Raw genomic sequence first — 18,004 nt, forward strand, 5'->3', positions numbered from 1 at the left:
AGCACTTGGACTTGGGACGTTGTAGGCGGGAAGATCAAGAGTTCAAGGCCAGGCCCTGTTTCATGGAATGTGTGAGACCTACCCAGGCTATAAGAGACCCTGTCTTAAAAATCAAGATGAAATGTTTAAAGACACATATTTTCCACAACCAAGAACCTACTCTTAAATCCCAGGAGGAAAAAAACTAATATAACAACATTTGAAAATGGACAACCTTAAATATTTTTAGAAAAACCTTTTTTCATACAATGTATTTTTATTCTAACTTTCCCCTCCTTTCATCCCTAACTATTTTAACCTGAGATGCTCCAGACTCTCAACTACTCTGACTAGCTCCTCTTTGTATCTGGAAGCAGAGGTCAAGAACGGGGATAGGAGAAAGAAGATGGTTATAAATCCAGTACAAAGGAGGGTGTGGTGTCCCAGGCCAATGAGCCCTGCCTCTGGAAGGTGAAGGCAAGAGAATCGAGAGTTCAAGAACAGCTTCAGCTAGAGTACAGAAGACTTAGTCCCAAAAAATGTAAAAATGAAAACAGAGGGCTGGTGAGATGGCTCAGTGCGTAGGGAGCTAGCCTCACAAACCTGGCAACCCAAGTCTAACCCCAGAACCCGTTTAAAGGTAGAACAGGTGCCACCACGTTGTCCTCTGACCTGCCCAAGTATGGCGGCAAATGCTCCGGGGGGGGGGGGGAGCCCCCCCCACACACACACATCATGCACACAATAATAAAAATTTGAAAATAAGTATAAAAAACCCATTGTAGTTTCTGATTAACATCTATTTACTGTTGAAGTGTATTATTGCCATATCAATGATGTAAAAAATCATTCATTTCAGCGTTCCAACAAGAGTTACAAGAAATCACTCCCAAACAATCTATCAGTCTTGATAAATAGTCAAAACACTTCTGGGGTCAAGACCTTGATACACCATACAACCAGGCCTGTTCTTTCAATACGACCAAAGATTCTTCTCCAGTGAGGTTGCACACACTCTCTCCAAACAGTTTGGGACCAAGACAAAGCCTCGTTGTTTTGAGAAAATTATCTTTTCATGGCATCTTATAAATAAATTACAACTGAAATTGTAATCTGCTATGGCCAAGTCTAAAATCAAGCAACAGATCAAATCAATGTTTGAAGGGAAAAAAAAAAAAAAAAAAAGATTCAAAAACAGCCAGCTTTAAATATCACTCAAGGTACACGTGTATCAAAACGTCACACAGTATTCCGAAAATAGTGCGACACTGAGGTTTTTAATACATCACAAGGCTGGCTTTACATTAATTAATAAAACTATGCTTATTTTAACTAAAAGGAGAACATTCTGGTGGCACTGATAATGCTGAATTTAGGAAAGAATTTTTACTGTCATTTTACAGACTAGTCTAATTACATTTTCCACCTTAAGCATTTTGACACTTCCATCAACTTTCTGAAGGTGAAGGTGGATTGTTTTGCTGTGTTTTTAATAGACTTGCTTCTCAAAGACTGAATTAGATAAAAACCGGATAGGGGAAACCTATTACCAGTCTTACCATCAATAAAGCATGTGAGTAAGCTCCTGGTTATGTGTCACTGTTTAGGTGGCAAGCCATGAAGAATGTATGCGTACTAACTAAAAGCAATGTTACCCAAATAGCCTGATATATATATACACATACATACATACATACATACATACACACACACACACACACACACACACACACACACACACACACATATATCCTGTACTTTTCATCACAGCAAAATGTCCACACTCAGTACCCAGAGTCATCATTTATTCTATTGCTCTGCAAAATAGCTCGGCGGCTTCCCCGGCATTCCCAAGGACTAGTGACGACTGTTCGAATCCCAAAGATGGAATCTTCCCGACAGGACCTCACGCGAGCCTCCCCTGAGCCCTCACCCCCCGAGCGCAGCCACCGGTCCACAGCCGAGACCGGCGGACACGCCACACACAGCGTCCCGGGAGCCCGGGTCCCGCAGCCCCGCCCGCCCTCCCGGGGCCACCCGCCGGCTCCCGCTCGGCCGGGATGGGGGGGGAGCTGGGGGAAAGGTGGGGGAGAGGATGTCGGGCCGCGACCTCACCGGAGGCGGGGGGCGGCTCTCCCTCTTCGCCGGTGGCGGGCGCCAGGGTGACGGCGCCGTCCCTCCAGACGCGGATCTGCGCGGCCGAGCGCACCCGGCGGTGGGGCTGGCGGCGGGCGGCGGCGCGCAGGGAGCCGCAGCACTGGAAGCACACGGCCCACGCCTGCTCCTCGTTGATGGGCTGGTTGTAGAGGCGCAGGATCTCCTCCAGGCTCAGCGCGTCCCGGGAGCCCCCTGTGGCGCCGAGCTGCGGCCCCTCGCCGCCCGGGCTGGAGGGCTGCGCCATGCGGCCCACGTCGCTGCGCCGCCGGCGCTCGGGGTGCCGCGTCTCCTCAGCTCCGGAGCATCGTCTCCGCCAGCCGCCGCCGCCGCCTCCGCATCTCCGGGCCGCCGCCGCCCAGGCCGGCCGCGCGCCGCCGCGGGGACTAGGCGGGGACGCCGCGGCGCTCGGCGCTGGCCAGCACGCCGCCGGCCGGTAGCGCGGCGATGGCGTCCGCTCGCCCCGCCCCGCCCCGCCTCGCCCCGCCCCTCCTCGCTTCGCTTTGCCTTAGGGGCCGCGCGGCCGAGAGCGGCGCGAGGCCTGGGGGCGTTGCCCCCGAAGTGAGTGACGTGCGGAGAAGGGTGAGCACGGCCTGGGGGCGTTGCCCCCGAAGTGAGTGACGTGCGGCCGAGCGCCGAGCACGGCCTGGGGGCGTCGCCCCCCCCCCCCCCCGTGTGAGTGACGCGCGAGGGGCGACGGCTTGGCTGGGGCCCCGGGCTGTAGGTTCTGCAGGGTCGTCTGCGCGCGCGGACTGTGCTGGCGTCCGTCACCCGGTTCGTCTCGCCTCGGCTCGCTCGTGGTCTATATAAGAACTTGAATTCAATCTGGGGCGAATTGCTAAAAAAGAGACGGTCATCTGAATCGCCCCCGCACCTGGCTGCTGCCCGTGGGCTCCCCGCTTTGGCCCGCGAGCGCGGCTCCCCTTGGCCCCTCGAACCTCGTCGCCATTTCTCCTGGCCACTCGACACATACTGTCCCTGTACATTTTTAAAATTAATCTTTAGATATATTTATGTATACATTTATTTTGAGACCGTCTCCCCGGGTAACCCAAACTGGCCTTGAACTCGCTCTTCTTCAGCCTTGGCTTCCTGAGTGAGATCGAAAGGTATACTAGGTTTCTCGTGTCTGGGTCTTCGCTCTCAGCTCACACACTCCGTGAGGACAGCGAGCGATCTTGGGCTTGCCTCGTCCAATTCTCCGAAAGCCTGGATCAGGGCTGGGGTGCGGCGCACAGTGCTCAGGGATTCATTAAGGCAGCCTTTCAGATTCATTTGAAATGTTACAACAGACTTCCTGGGGTAGTCTCCGATAACCACGCTCATCTTAGCCCAGTTACCCCAGCCTGTCATATGAGAAGGAGTTGGTGTCAGAGACAAAACTAAGAGCAATTATCCGTAGAAGGACAGGAACCTCCCTGAACCCATTCAAGTGTGCGATAAAACAGATACTTCTTAAAATGTCCATCCATGGGTAGTTGGTTTTAATTGGTGACATCCCACCCAGGCTAGTCTTTCGAAATCCCTAGACTTGTAGCATCAACCAAGTAAGAAAATCACAGTAGGTACCATTCATTCTATGCGGAATGTGGGAACATGCACGCTACAGCTAATCTTATAGTAGACATCATAAATGGTTAGGTAATGTGTAAGATGCCACCATGCAGACAGCAGGAACGGAAAGAAAAACAGAAAGTCGTTAAGGGTAGGAAATGGAGAGGCGACCTGGGAAAAAGCTCCGTGGACACCTTTTGTTTTCACTGTGAGAGATGTAAAACAAACCTCTCAAGTAGAATCACTGCATTATTGGTTGGGGCCAGCGAGACGGCTCAGCAGGTGAAAGGACCTTGTTGCCAAGCGTGACGGACAGACCATAAAGTTGTAGGAGAGAACCCACCCCCACAAAGTTGGTCTCTGAACTCGGTGAGCATGTGCATATACACAGTACACACACACACACACACACACACACACACAAATGTAAAAAATAAATAACGCAGCATTTATGTATAACAAAGCTCTGAGGCAAAGACCTTTCTCATTTCTTGTCTGTGAGAGTAATACATAATAATACTAGAATTACTATGATATTTTAATGTTACGTCATAACATTAATATGCTAACATTCCCAAATTTGGCTATTTTATTTTTTAATTAAGAAGTGTTTTATTCATTCCACATACCAACCACAGATACCCTGGATTCTGTGTGGCTTTTGAAAATACAGAAGAGCTTAAAATTTTTTGAACAATGCAGGGGAACAAATGGGCCGCTTTTGTGGACACCATCACCATCTTCTGGCCTTATGGAGTATTGCTGCAAATGGTATACAAACCAGTTTTGACCTTGCCTTACCCACTCAAAACATGTTAAATGGATTAATGAAAGGATTCCATGAACCATTCACTCAAACAGGGCAGTAAATAAACACCCAAATAACTATAACAATGTGGAGAAGGAGGAAAGAGGTGGAAATGAGCAAAAATTTTGTTAAAATCCAAATTTTAGAATTTTTAAAATTACTTTTATTTTATAGGTGTTTTGCCTATATGTATGTCTGTGTGAGGGTGTTGGATCCTGGACTTACAGACAGTTGTGAACTGCCATGTGGGTGCTGGGGATTAAACCCAGGCCCTCTGAGAGAGCAGCCAGTACTCTTAACCACTGAGCCATCTCTCTAGCCCATAGAATTAGAATTTTATGTAGCTGAGGCTGGCTTCTAATTCTCTGTGTAGCCAAGGATAACTCTTGACTGTGTACCCATGCTTAATTTATGCAGGGTCAAACCCAGGGTTCCTGCATGCTAGTCAATAAGGCTAACAACTTAGCTCTCTACCCATAATCCCCATGTTGATTTTTTTTTTTTAATTCTTTGAAAGCTGATTTGCGACCCTAGGATTGTCTTCATTTCCTGAGTAATAATTTTAAAATGTAAACATTTTGAAAGGGAAAAATACCATGAATCACTGGAAGGTTATATACAAAGAGAGGTTTGAGTTTGGTTTTGTTAAATAGAAATTCTGATATATAATATGAAATAAATGCTCTGCCTTTTGTGAGCATACATGTAATTAAGTTGAAGCAAGATGACAGCTAGAACACAGACATTCCTTCTTGACACAGAACAAGTAGGAAGAAAATCCTTAAAATCATGTCCATATTCTAGTATGCATCTACTCAGGTTGTAGCTGAACAGTGGACACTGTGTGTATAGAGAGTTTCAGTATCTTGCAGTTTTGATGTGCCCTTTGTTTACCATCATGACATTCTCTTTCAAGTGACTGGTAGCCTCTCAGGGGATGCCATTCTCCTTGTGAATCCCTGTAATCCTGTGCCATCATGGGCAGGGTTCTGCCTCTTATTTTCCATTCAGTCTCAACAGGCTCAAATACCTTTATGTTTGGTATACTTCATTTGAGTTACTCTCACTGATTTTTTATTTATTTATTTATTTATTTATTTATTTATTTATTTATTTATTTATTTGAGACAGGGTTTCTTTGTGTACCTTTGGTTCCTGTCCTGGATCTTGCTCTGTAGACCAGGCTGGCCTCAAACTCACAGAGATCCATCTGGCTCTACCTCCTGAGTACTGGGACTAAAGGCATGAGCCACTGCCACCTGACTGTAATTCGGGGTTTTCTTTTTTTTTTTTTTTTTTTTTTTTTGGTTTTTCGAGACAGGGTTTCCCTGTGTAGCTTTGCGCCTTTCCTGGAACTCACTTGGTAGCCCAGGCTGGCCTCGAACTCACAGAGATCCACCTGCCTCTGCCTCCCAAGTGCTGGGATTAAAGGCGTGCACCACCACCACCCGGCCGTAATTCGGGTTTCTAAAAGTGACTTTATATATTTAGAATGTCCAAACAATCCAAGTCAGCATTTAAGATATCTTCAAAGTGTCAGGAGATTAGTGAAAAAAAAAATGCCATGTGTAACTCAGAATATAATCTTAAATTTTCCTTGATTTTCTTATGTTTATTTTAAAAATAGGATCCTGGAGAGTTTTTCTTATATTTACTTATCATTTCTGTAGAATAATTGTACTTCATGCTTGATGCTCTGGACGCGAGGCAGGCTGAGCTGCTCCAAGGCCTTTGAGGAGCACGTACTATCTGTGCAGCCCAAGCTTATCCCAGACACTCCCAGACCAGCGCTCCTAAGAGGCACATTCACCTAGAAAAGTACACCAAAAGGGGAAAAAAATAGAACAGTGGGTTTTTTCCAAGTTGTAACCTAAATTTCCAACGTCAATCATTATGTTCCTTATATTGTAGTGACTTTTAATGCTTTCTTTCTCCAGTTATAAAAACTAACGGGGGAGTTATTATCACTGTTTTACAGGTGGGATGATACAGTTGCAGGACAAATGTAGGGCTGGTAAGTGAGAGGGTGGGAGTGGAGTCCAGGCCTCCTGATCACTCTTCTCTGCTGCTGACACTCATCCCTCCTCCTACCAAGTCTAGGAGGAGACCACTAAGACTGTTTAAAACCCTAGCTGAAATTCCCAAACGAGGCCACCCTCCTTGATTAGCTTTTGTAAATTAACTGGCATTTAGGCTTCGTCACCTCCATCATCTCCCTTAGTAATTGCCTTCCACGGGATTGACGTGGTTCCATCCCTATAAAACAATTATAAGTCATCACGAAGGCTAACTTACAGTTTAAAACGAATCTCTGGGGCTGGAGAGACAGCCCCGCAGTTAAGAGCACTTGTTGCTGTTGCAGAGGACCTGAGTTCAATCCTCAGTAACTACACCTTTGGCCTCTACACACATGTGTACACATGCACACATACAAATGTACATATACAAACACACAAAAATGCACATACACATACACAAATACAAGTACCAACCAAATGATTGGACTCTCTCCTTTAGAAGATAAATGTACCATTTAAATAATTTTTTTGACACAGTCTCATTCTGTAGCTCAGACCTACCTGAAAGTTAAGTAGTTCAAGGTAGCAACTCTTTCTCAACCTTTGGAGTGCTGTGATTACATGTGTGAGCCACCACATCTGACTAAAGACATAGTCTCAAGCCTGGCATGGTGGTATATACCTTTAATCCTAGGCAAAGGTAGGCAGATCTCTCTGAGTTCAAGGCCAGCCTGATCTACATGGCTAGCTCCAGAACAGCTAGGGCTACATAGAGAAACCATGTCTTTAAAAAAAAAAAAGAGAGAGAGAGAGAGAGAGAGAGAGAGAGAGGCAGGCGGATCTTTGTGAGTTCGAAGCCAGCCTGGGCTACCGAGTGAGTTCCAGGAAAAGGTGCAAAGCTACACAGAGAAACCCTGTCTCGAAAAACCAAAAAAATAAAATAAATAAATAAATAAAAAAGGCATATTCTCAAAATAATTAATGCTGAAGAAGATACTTTTTTATAAATAACCTGAGGCTGAGGAGATGGATCAGGAGTGTGTTTGTCACGTTACAGAACATTCACTTAACATAAAATTAAGGCAGTAGTGAGGGAAAATGAAGAAATGGGGTGAGGGAGGAAGAAAGAAGCAGAGCATGGTGGTGCACATATGTAATCCCAGCACTGGGGAAGCTGAGGCAGGAGGATCTCCAGTTTGAGAGCAATCTGGGCTGCATAGCAAGATTCTGTCTTGAGGAAGGGGATATCATAGTGAGGCTCACAAGATACAGGGACACCAAAACCCCAAAACAAAACAGTAGAAAAGGAGGAGCAAAAGAACAAAACGTGCTGGAGAGATGGCTCAGAGCAGTTAAGAGTTAAGAGCACTAGCTTCTCTTCCAGAGGTCCTGAGTTCAATTCCCAGCAACCACATGGTGGCTCACAATCATCTGTAATGAGATCTGGCGCCCTCTTCTGGCCTGCAGGAATACATGCAGGCAAAACAATATACATAACATAAATCTTTAAAAAGAACAAAACAGGTATTAGAAAGAAATAAAAAGTAAGCCGGGTGATGACAGCGCACGCCTTTAATCCCAGCACTCGGGAGGCAGAGGCAGGCAGATCTCTGTGAGTTCGAGGCCAACTTGGGCTACAAAGTGAGTTCCAGGAAAGGCGCAAAGCTACACAGAGAAACCCTGTCTCTAAAAAAAACTAAATAAATAAACAAATAAATAAAATTAAAAAAATAAAAAGTAAAGTGGCAAGCCTAAGTATAACTACATCAATAATAATGAATATATAATAATGAATGTGAATGTATTTTTCTTGAAGAGGTTATTGGGAATTTAATACACACTCTTCTACGTGCTAAGCATGTGTCTACCACTGAACCCAAGTGTGAATGTATTTAACAATCCCATCAAGACACACAGACTTTCAACTGGATTTTAAAAAAGATTCATTTATATGTCATCTGTTTAAGATATACTTTAGATTCAAAGACATGGATCAGTTGAAAGTTTAAGAATGGAAGAGGCTATGATCATGAAAAGCAACGTTCCCCAACGTGCTCCACACATTCCAAGGGACCCATCAGAACGCCAGCTGACTTTCTCTCCCCTACCTGCCCCACCCACCAGCTTGCTTTTTATGATGATGATGATGTATACAGAGTTCTGCCAGCATGTATGCTTGCATACCGGAAGAGAGAACCAGATTTCATTGCAGATGGTTGTGAGCCACCATGTGGTTGCTGGTAATTGAACTCAAACCCCTGGAAGAGCAGCCAGTGCTCTTAACCTGTGAGCCATCTCTCCAGCCCCTGATTTTTTTTCTAATATAAACTGAAAATCTGGTTCTAAAATTTATATGGAATTTCAAGCTACCCAGAATAACTTAAGTGAATCCACTTTCCCAAGCGCAGAACTCTACTATAAAGAAACAGTAATAAAAATGTGTATTGCTAGGGGTATAGTGCTATTGGTAAAGTGCTTGCCTAGTGGGTGTAAGGCTCTGGGTTTGCTTTCCACTACTACACAGAAGTGGGTGTGGTGGCACACATCTGTAATCCAGAAGGCAGAGTCAGGAGTACCAAAAATTCAGTAACCCTCAGCTACCAGAGTGAATTTAATGCCAACCTATGTGAGACCCTGCCTCAAAAACGTAACTGTCACAAACTGGGCATGATGGTACACACCTGTAATCCCAACACTTGGGACTGCAGCCAGTTCCAAGCCCGTCTGGTTTACTGAACAAATCCTAGGCCAATAGGGCTACATAAATGAGACTGTTTACAAAAAAAATAAATAAATAAAGTGTAGTACTGGCATAATAGGAAGAGAATTGTGACTCAAGGAAAACATGTACATTTATGGTCAAATAGTCTTCTTTAAGAAGGCAAGACCAAGGTGGAAACTTTCTTTCTTTCTTTCTTTCTTTTTTTTTTTCAAGGTAGTTTCTTTGGGCAACAGTCCTGGCTATCCTGGAACTCGCTTTGTAGCCCAGGCTGGCCTCAAACCCAGAGATCCGCCTGGCTCTGCCTCCCGAGTGCTGGGATTAAAAGCGTGTGCCACCACACCGCCTGGCTAAGGGGAAACTTTCTAAAACGAATAGTGCCATTGCATTACCCTCAATCCACACCTTATACAGTACACTGAAAACTTAATAAAGCTGAGAAGAGAATGTGTATCTGTGCAGCTACAGATTCGGCAACAGACTCTTCAGTTACAACTACGAACCGCAAAAGAAAAACTAGATACATTGCTTTTCGTAAACATTAACGTCTTTTGTACTTCCAAGGACACCCTCATCTGACCTGAGGGCACCGCATGGACACGATGCACATGCAGACAAGCAGGCACACACACACATAAAAATAATCTATAGGGGGCTGGAGAGATGGCTCAGAGGTTAAGAGCTGATCTTCCAGAGGCCCTGAGTTCAATTCCCAGCAACCACATGGTGGCTCACAACCATTTACAATGAGAGATCTGGTGCCCTCTTCTGGCCTGCAGGCCGAACACACACAGTATACATAATAAATAAATAAATCTTAAAAAAGAAAAAATTTATTAAAAGCAAATAAATAAATAATTCTATAAACAAAAAAGTCCATACGTCATTTGGTTCAAACTCTTTGTTATGCCATAGGAAAATGGGTTTCAAATGTATTCATCATATGCCAAGTATAAATCAAATATAACTATAAGATATATATCAATAAAACCTCAGAAGAAAATGCCAACACTTCTTTTTTTTTTTTTTTGGTTTTTCGAGACAGGGTTTCTCTGTAGCTTTGGAGCCTGTCCTGTACTAGCTCTGTAGACCAGGCTGGCCTCGAACTCAGAGATCCACCTGCCTCTGCCTCCCGAGTGCTGGGATTACCACTGCCCCCGGCTAAAACTCCAATATTTAAAAGCATTTACAGCCAGGCGGTGGTGGTGAACACCTTTAATGCCAGCACTCAAGAGGCAGAGGCAAGTGGATATCTGTGAGATTTAGAAGATCTACAGAGTGAGTTCCAGGACAGCCAGGTCTACACACAGAAGCCCTGTCTTAAAAAACAAACAAAAGAAGCATTTATTATGCATGAACTTGTGCTTTAATTGTACTGTGCTATATAAACAGTATGTTAAAAAAAAAAAAAAAAAAAAACCGGGGTGTCTTCTAGTTTATCTATTTGGCTTTTTTTTTTTTTTGGTTTTTTGAGACAAGGTTTCTCTGTGTAGCTTTGCGCCTTTCCTGGAACTCGATTTGGAGACCAGGCTGGCCTCAAACTCACAGAGATCCACCTGCCTCTGCCTCCCAAGTGCTGAGATTAAAGGCATGTGCTACCACCACCCAGGATATTTGGCTATTTTAAGTCTGGTGAATCCACTCATCTATCAGATACCAACTGTTGGACAGTATATTACTTTCATTATTACAAATATTAGGGCCATGTTAAAAATACAAGCTAACTTCTGTATTTATCTACTTAAATAAAATGTAAAATTGTCATCTTAGAGTCAATGAAAAAACTGATAAGCTAAAACATAATGTGTTTTGGTTTTGTTTTGGCAGGCATGAGACCAGTATGGATGAGTTTCTGAGTTTATATAATTGATGGCTCACAACTAGCATCTTCTGATTTTCAGGTTTCAGACATGATGCCACATGCCTGACATCTCAGAGAATTAGGAGCTCAAGGTCATCCTTGGCTACACAGTGAGTTTGAGGCCAACATGAGCTATACACACCCTGCTTCAGAAAAACAAACCTCCATAATGACTTTTTTTTTTTTTTGCCAGAGCTGAGGACCGAACCCAAGTGCTGTACCACTGAGGTAAATCCCCAACCCCCATAATGACTTTCTTTTACAGTATAAACCTACACTTTGACTTAAACTTTGTTAGGCAATAAAAATGTGGATCTCAGGAGATGAAGGATGGCATTAAAAATAAACAGAAATACATGATAATTTTTTAATTTTTTTTTTTTTTGAGAAAGGGTTTCTCTGTGTATTTCTGGCTGTCCTTGAACTAGCTCTGTAGACCAGGCTGACTTCAGACTCATAAAGAACTGCCTGCCTCTGCCTCTTGAGTGCTGCAATTAAAGGCATGCACCACCTGGCTTCCAACTTTAATTTTTTTTTTTTTAATTTTTTAAGATCATCTTTAATCCCAGCACTCAAGGAGGCAGAGGCAGGCGGACCTCTGTCAGTTTGAGGCCAGCCTGGTCTACAGAGTGAGATCCAGATCCAAGATAGCCAAAGCTACACAGAGAAACCCTGTCTCGAAAAACAACAACAAAAAGAATTATTTTATGTATACAGTGCTCTATCTGCATATACACCTACATGCCAGAAGAGGACATCAGATCCCTTCAAGGATGGCTGTGAGCTACCATGTTGTTGCTGGAAACTGAACTCAGGACCTTTGGAAGGGCAGTCAATGCTCTTAACCACTGAGCCATCTCTCCAGCCCCCAAGTTTAATTCTTAAAGATAAAACTTATTACTGGATGTGGTGATGGGCACTTGGGAGACTGAGGCAGGAGGATTGCTTAGAGTTTGAGACCAGCAATAGCTATATAAAAAGACTGTCCCAAAAGATCCAAAGAGCTGGGTAATGGTGGCGGAGCCAGAGGCAGGTGGATCTCTGTTGTGAGCTCCAGGACAGGCAGGGATATATACAGAAACTCTGTCTTGAAAAATGAGAGAGAGACAGAGACTCAAAGGAACATACTGATTGATGGTCAGTATCACAAGATCTGGAATCACCGCCTAGGAGGCAAGCCTCCAGGCACACCTGTGAGGGATTTAAGAAGACCCATCCTGATGGGAGGTTGCACTATGCCCTAGGCTTGGATCTCTGTTTGACGGTGGAAGGAACTCTTCATCAGCTGCTTCAAACTCTACTACTACCCTGACCCAGTGCAACCTCCAACTAGAGCCAAAATAAACCCTGCCTTCCTTGAGTTGCTATCATGGAACTTTATCACAGAAACAGGAAAGGGAACCAAGACACAGAAAATAGCACAAGAACTCTACAGATCGATGAATTAACTGCATAACCATCTTTTTCTTTGTTTAAATGCGCATTGGTATTTTGCCTGCGTGTCCGCCTGCCTGTGTGTCTGTGTGAGGCTGTCAGCTCCCCTGGAACTGGAGTTACAGTTGTGGGCTGCATGGGGGTGCTGGGAATTGAACCCAGGTCTTCTGGAAGAGCGGTCGGTGCTCTTACCAGACTCTATTAAGTGTGTAACAAATTTATTTTAGAGTTTACAGCAAAGCGTGCTGAAATACATGTGTTAATATACAGGAAGGCAGAAGGTCCAACCTAATGATAAAAGAGCTTTGATCTCAATACATATAGCTTCTTTGTAAGTGCCTCATAGTTGGTCTCAAAAGTTGAAAATTACAAACAATTTTCTGTTGATGACTTTATGTGTAATTCCGGGAACAGATCAATTCTCTAAAGTGACTATGTCAGTCTTCAAGAAATCAAAACTGGGGCTGGAGAGATGGCTCAGAGGATAAGAGCACTGACTGCTCTTCCAGAGGGCCTGAGTTCAATTCCCAGCAACCACATGGTGGCTCACAACCATCTGTAATGAGATCTGGTGCCCTCTACTGGCCTGTAGTCATATATGCTGTATACATAATAAATAAATAAATCTTTAAAAAAAAGAGAGATAAACCAAGAATAGTATTTTTAGACATCTAAAAAAAGTAAAGTCATAAATATTCACTTCATAATGTTTTTAAAGTTTTAAGATATCTTGAGGTGAGCTCTTTCATTTTTTTTTTTCTTTTTTCAAGACAGAATCTGTGGATAGCTCTGGCTGTCCTGGAACTGGCTCTGTAGCCCAGGTTGGCCTCCAACTCACAGAGATCCGCTGCCTCTGCCTCCCGAGTGCTGGGATTAGAGATGTGCCATCACTGCCTGGCACAATATCTTTAGATTTTTATTTCAAAAAGTAAGTTTTAGGCCAGTGAAATGGCTCAGCAGGTAAAGGCACTTACTTGCTGCCAAGTCTGATGACCGGAGTTCACTCTCCAGCATGAAAGACAGCACCTTCTCCTGAAAGTTGTCCTGATTTCCACCTACTCTGTGACACATATCCATGTGCATACACGTGTGTACACACACACACACACACACACACACACACACACACACACACGAAGTCAATGTAAAAAAAAAAAGTCAGACATCCAAAAATAAATAAATAAATAAAGTCATTTTATTGCAACAGTGGGTAATGAAAAGAATAAATAATTTGGATAGTGAACTAGCATACACTTATTTCTTAAGACAACCAATGGATAAAGAAACTAGACTAAGAAACTGCACATAGAGGCAGGCAAATCTCTGAGTTCCAGGCCAGCCAGGGGTACAAAGTGAGATATTGTAGGTGTAGTTCTGTGGCAGTGTTTGCCTAGCATGTAGGAAGCCCTGGATTTCTAGTATCATAAAAACAAAACAACCTTCTGCACAGAAGAATGGACAGTTAAACTTACCACATTTATCATTTATCATTAGCTCCTTACAGAAAGTCAAATCACTTTAGTGTTTAATGCTTACCAAAACTTTTAAAACTTGCTCAATTTAAAAATAAGTGAGTGTGAACTCACAGTTTTCTCAATGGTCTTTTATGATTTTTTTCATTGAGATTAGTCACATGTACGCTGATGTTTTTAACACAACAAAAAAAATAAAGAACCTATATTGTAACAAGGAAGTATAATAAATATTTTCTAAAGTGCGCAATTCATTGTAATAATGTTCATAAATTATGTACACTCCCACAAACTCATGTGAGAGTTGTTATTTTATTTTATTTTTTTTTGAGACAGGTTCCCACTGTATAGCCCTGACTGGCCTGGAACTTGCTATGTAGACCAGGCTGGCTTCTCATGCTATTAAAAGCCACCACACCTGGCCCTTCTTCCTATTCTTCCATCAAAGTCTTCATATACGTTTCTGGAAAGCCTTGAATACCCTAGTGTCATGAATAAACCACAAAATTATAGTTCAGCAAAATATATTTTCATCTATGTAATAAATAACCTATTATGAGATTAATTTCTTCTAATTTGTGTAAAATAATCTTTCATTTATGAAAAATAATGACCATTTTGATTTAACTACAGCTTAAACCACTAGACAAATCTCTTTACTTATTAATACAAAGAAAACAGATCTTATATTCACAGTTAAACTACTGAGTCCCTCAAAACAAAGTACCATTTATTATTATACCCTTAATTTATACTAAATTCAATACAAACTTTTTTATCCTGAATTTTTAAGTACATACATGATTTTTTTTTTAAACCATCAGCAGTCAGATCTATACAAAACCATCACATCCAAAGTCAGAGGCTGAATGTAAATTAAGAAACCCTCACACAGCTAGTCAGTCATACACAATTCTAATAAAGCACAGAGTAATTCTGAGGAAACGTGAGTCCTATAACACCGAGCGATATTTACAAGCAAACATGATCCAAACAGCACATGCAGATTCAGGGTAGGTGAACACTCGCACACGGACCGCCAGCCGCACCTGGTCTCCACGGCAACAGATTATTTCTTCACAGAAAGGAGACCTATGTGAAAAGAAGACGTACTGAAAGAGAACGCCACTGGAGGAGCTCCCAGTGCTCGTGGTGTACTCCTAGCAATTATTAGAATAACTGGTTTTCTAGATCTTTCTGTTTTTGCGAGACAGGGTTTCTCTGTGTAGCTCTGGCTGTCCTGGAACTCACTCTGTAGACCAGGCTGGCCTCGAACTCACAAGAGATCCCCCTGCCTCTGCCTCCCGAGTGCTGGGGTTACAGGCATGCGTGCGCCCAGCTGAATCCATAAACTCCCCCTTACCGAAGACACGTGGCAAACGCTCGCCTTGCGTTCCGATACACGAAGTGTATCGGGAACCCTTTGAACGTGTGGCCGTCAGGTACGGCCCTCCTTATGGCGTCCTGAAACTCCTCATTGCCGGCAGATATGCTTGTCGTCCGCTCAAACTCATACGAAGCCAACGCTGGCGATAAGAGATAGGAGAGCTGGTCTTCCCAAACAGTGGTGAGGCCAAGGTCCTGTAGCAATTAGAAAAGAAAAATATCAGGACCTCTGGAAGAGCAGCCAGTGCTCTTAACCTCTGAGCCATCTCTCCAGCCCCTGATCCTATTATTAAAGGTATGCAAATTAAAGCTAGAATGAGGATAAAGTTTTACAACAATCCATGTGGAAGAAAATAAACAGGACAGGGCTGGAGAGATCACTTAGTACTTAAAAGGATCTGTAGCTCTTGTAGAAGACCGAATTTCAATTCCTAGAACTCACATGGCAGTTTACTATTAACTCCAGTTCCAGGGAATCTGATTCTCTTTTTTGACTTCTGCAGGCATGACGCACACATCTGGTATACATACATATACACATACATGCAGGCCAAAACACTTTCACATAAAATAAAAGATATAATAAATCGTAAAAAACAATCAGCCGGGAGGTGGTGGCAAACACCTATAATCCCAGCATTCGGGAGGCAGAGGCAGGTGGATCTCTGTGAGTTCAAGGCCAGCCTGGTCTACAAAAGCGAGTTTCAGGACGGCCTCCAAAGCTACAGAGAAACCCTGACTTGAAAAACCACCACCACCACCACGAAAAAAAAAAATAATAATAATAATAAAAATAAATAAAAAACAAGCGTGGGAGTGGGGACAAGTTTATATGGATTGATTATCTGAATAAACCTTTCATAAAGAGGAAATCCAATCAGTTTGATTATAGAATGTCAACAAATTTGTAATTCTTCAATCTAGGAGGAAGTAGTAACTTCAGAAGGTTCAGCAGCCTTGGGAATTCTTAAGAAACATTTATTTTTATTATGTGTATGTGCATGTGTTTGTGTGTTCCACATGTATATGGGGACCTGAAGAGTGTGTTAGATTCCTTAGAAATGGAATTACAGGCTGTGGGCTAACAGACATGGGTGCTAGGATCTGAACATGGGTCCTCTGGAACAGCAAAAAGTGTTCTCAGCCACTAACCTACCTTTCCAGGCCGGATTTAGCAATTTTAAGTCTCACAACTATGTCCCATGACTTCCATCACTATTATCTTAAGGGCAAGGAGAGGGTAATGAGTGACTACTGGTATTGAACACACTTAAGAAAAAAGTTGGGGCTGGAGAGAGGCTCAGTGGTTAAGAGCACTTGTTGATCTTGTAGAAGAGCGGGGTCCAATTCACAGTACCCACATGGCAGTCTGTAATTGTAATGGTCTGTAATCCCAGTCCCAAGGGATCCAGAGCTGCTTCTGACTTTCATGGGCACCAGGCATACAAGTGGCACATACATATACCTACAAGCAAAATACTCATACACATAAAATAATAACTCTAGCCAGTTATGATGGCGCACATGTTTAATCCCAGCACTTGGGAGAGGCAGGGGGATCTCTTTTGAGTTCCAGAACAGCCAGAGCTGTTACACAAAGAAACTCTGTCTCAAAAAGCCAAAAATAAAATAATAAACATTCTAAAAGAAAACTAGAACAAGATGACACACAACAAAAGGAAGTATGAAGCTGCCACTATTCCTGTTAGTCACCTTTCTGTGTTCCGACACCAGGAGCCGCAGCTGCATTTCGATTTCATTGCTTGTGACCGAGGCATCAATCGTGGAAGCACACAGGGGTGGGAAGGGAGGGAGGGACGTGGTAGCCCCTGGAGCACACACAGACTTAATTGCTTCTTCACTCATGGGTTTCCACTTGGATTCATCATTCAAATCAAATACGCAAGTTTCTACTGCATCTGAGGGTTGACAGTTTCCGAGGAACATCTGATGATTGAAAACACAACCAATTGTTCGGTAGGGGTACAAGGGTTTGGACTGTTCGGCAAGTGGAGGTCCTTCAGGATTAGAAGGCTTGTGGATGTACCTAAAAGACATCATAATTTTATACAATGAGAATTTTAAAACTATAAAGGCAGTTATCCTACTAAGGAAAAAACAAACAAACAAGAAGCTGTAATTATTTGCCAGGACTCAAATTTGGCCTTTGTTTTACTTCCTGTATCTTCAGTCTGATCACTTTGTGTGTTTACTCACTCGCTCATGCTTGTGTGTGTGAAGCTGATACTGCACTGCTGTCTCTATAGCGATCCACTTTTTTAAAGATGGGGTCTTTCCCTGAACCCAGGGCTCACAGTTCTGGATAGACTAGATGGTCACTGAATCCCCAAGAATCTCCTGTCTCCCCACTCACAGCTCTGGGGCTTCTAGCACATGCCCATACTAGGCTTTTGCATGAGTTCTGAAGATCTGAACTCACGCTCGCAATAGGAAGCACTCCACTGAACTATCATCTCCCAGCCAATTTACTCTGCCTTATCTACATAATACACCTTTAAAAACAAAAACTTTACTAATCTCAGAGTTACAGAACACCCTGGTCTACAAAGTGAGTTCTGCAATAGCAAAGGTTATGCAGAGAAACCCTGTCTCAAAAAC

At 43.2% G+C, this 18,004-nt stretch overlaps 2 protein-coding genes across 7 annotated transcripts in view; both read right to left on the reverse strand.

Annotated features, from left to right (window-relative positions):
- The window catches only part of Spire1 (spire type actin nucleation factor 1), a 129,052-nt gene extending 126,339 nt beyond the window's left edge, over positions 1 to 2,713 (reverse strand). For 2 of the 5 annotated variants that reach the window (XM_036204402.1, XM_036204401.1), the window contains exon 1: positions 2,095 to 2,713. In XM_036204402.1, coding sequence (XP_036060295.1) covers positions 2,095 to 2,380 — 286 coding nt within the window. In that variant the 5' untranslated portion in view covers positions 2,381 to 2,713. The remainder of the gene's footprint in view (positions 1 to 2,094) is intronic. The other 3 variants (XM_036204403.1, XM_036204404.1, XM_036204405.1) reach the window with 3 other exon arrangements.
- An 11,665-nt stretch (positions 2,714 to 14,378) lies between these two features.
- The window catches only part of Cep76 (centrosomal protein 76), a 28,114-nt gene continuing 24,488 nt past the window's right edge, over positions 14,379 to 18,004 (reverse strand). For both annotated transcript variants that reach the window (XM_036205326.1, XM_036205325.1), the window contains exons 10-12: positions 17,099 to 17,432; positions 15,363 to 15,580; positions 14,379 to 15,091 (exon numbers count right to left, since the gene is read on the reverse strand). In XM_036205326.1, the coding sequence (XP_036061219.1) occupies positions 14,953 to 15,091; positions 15,363 to 15,580; positions 17,099 to 17,432 (691 nt within the window). In that variant the 3' untranslated portion in view covers positions 14,379 to 14,952. The remainder of the gene's footprint in view (positions 15,092 to 15,362; positions 15,581 to 17,098; positions 17,433 to 18,004) is intronic.

Source organism: Onychomys torridus, chromosome 13 (genome assembly GCF_903995425.1).
Source record: "Onychomys torridus chromosome 13, mOncTor1.1, whole genome shotgun sequence".
Classification (NCBI taxonomy): Eukaryota; Metazoa; Chordata; class Mammalia; order Rodentia; family Cricetidae; genus Onychomys; species Onychomys torridus.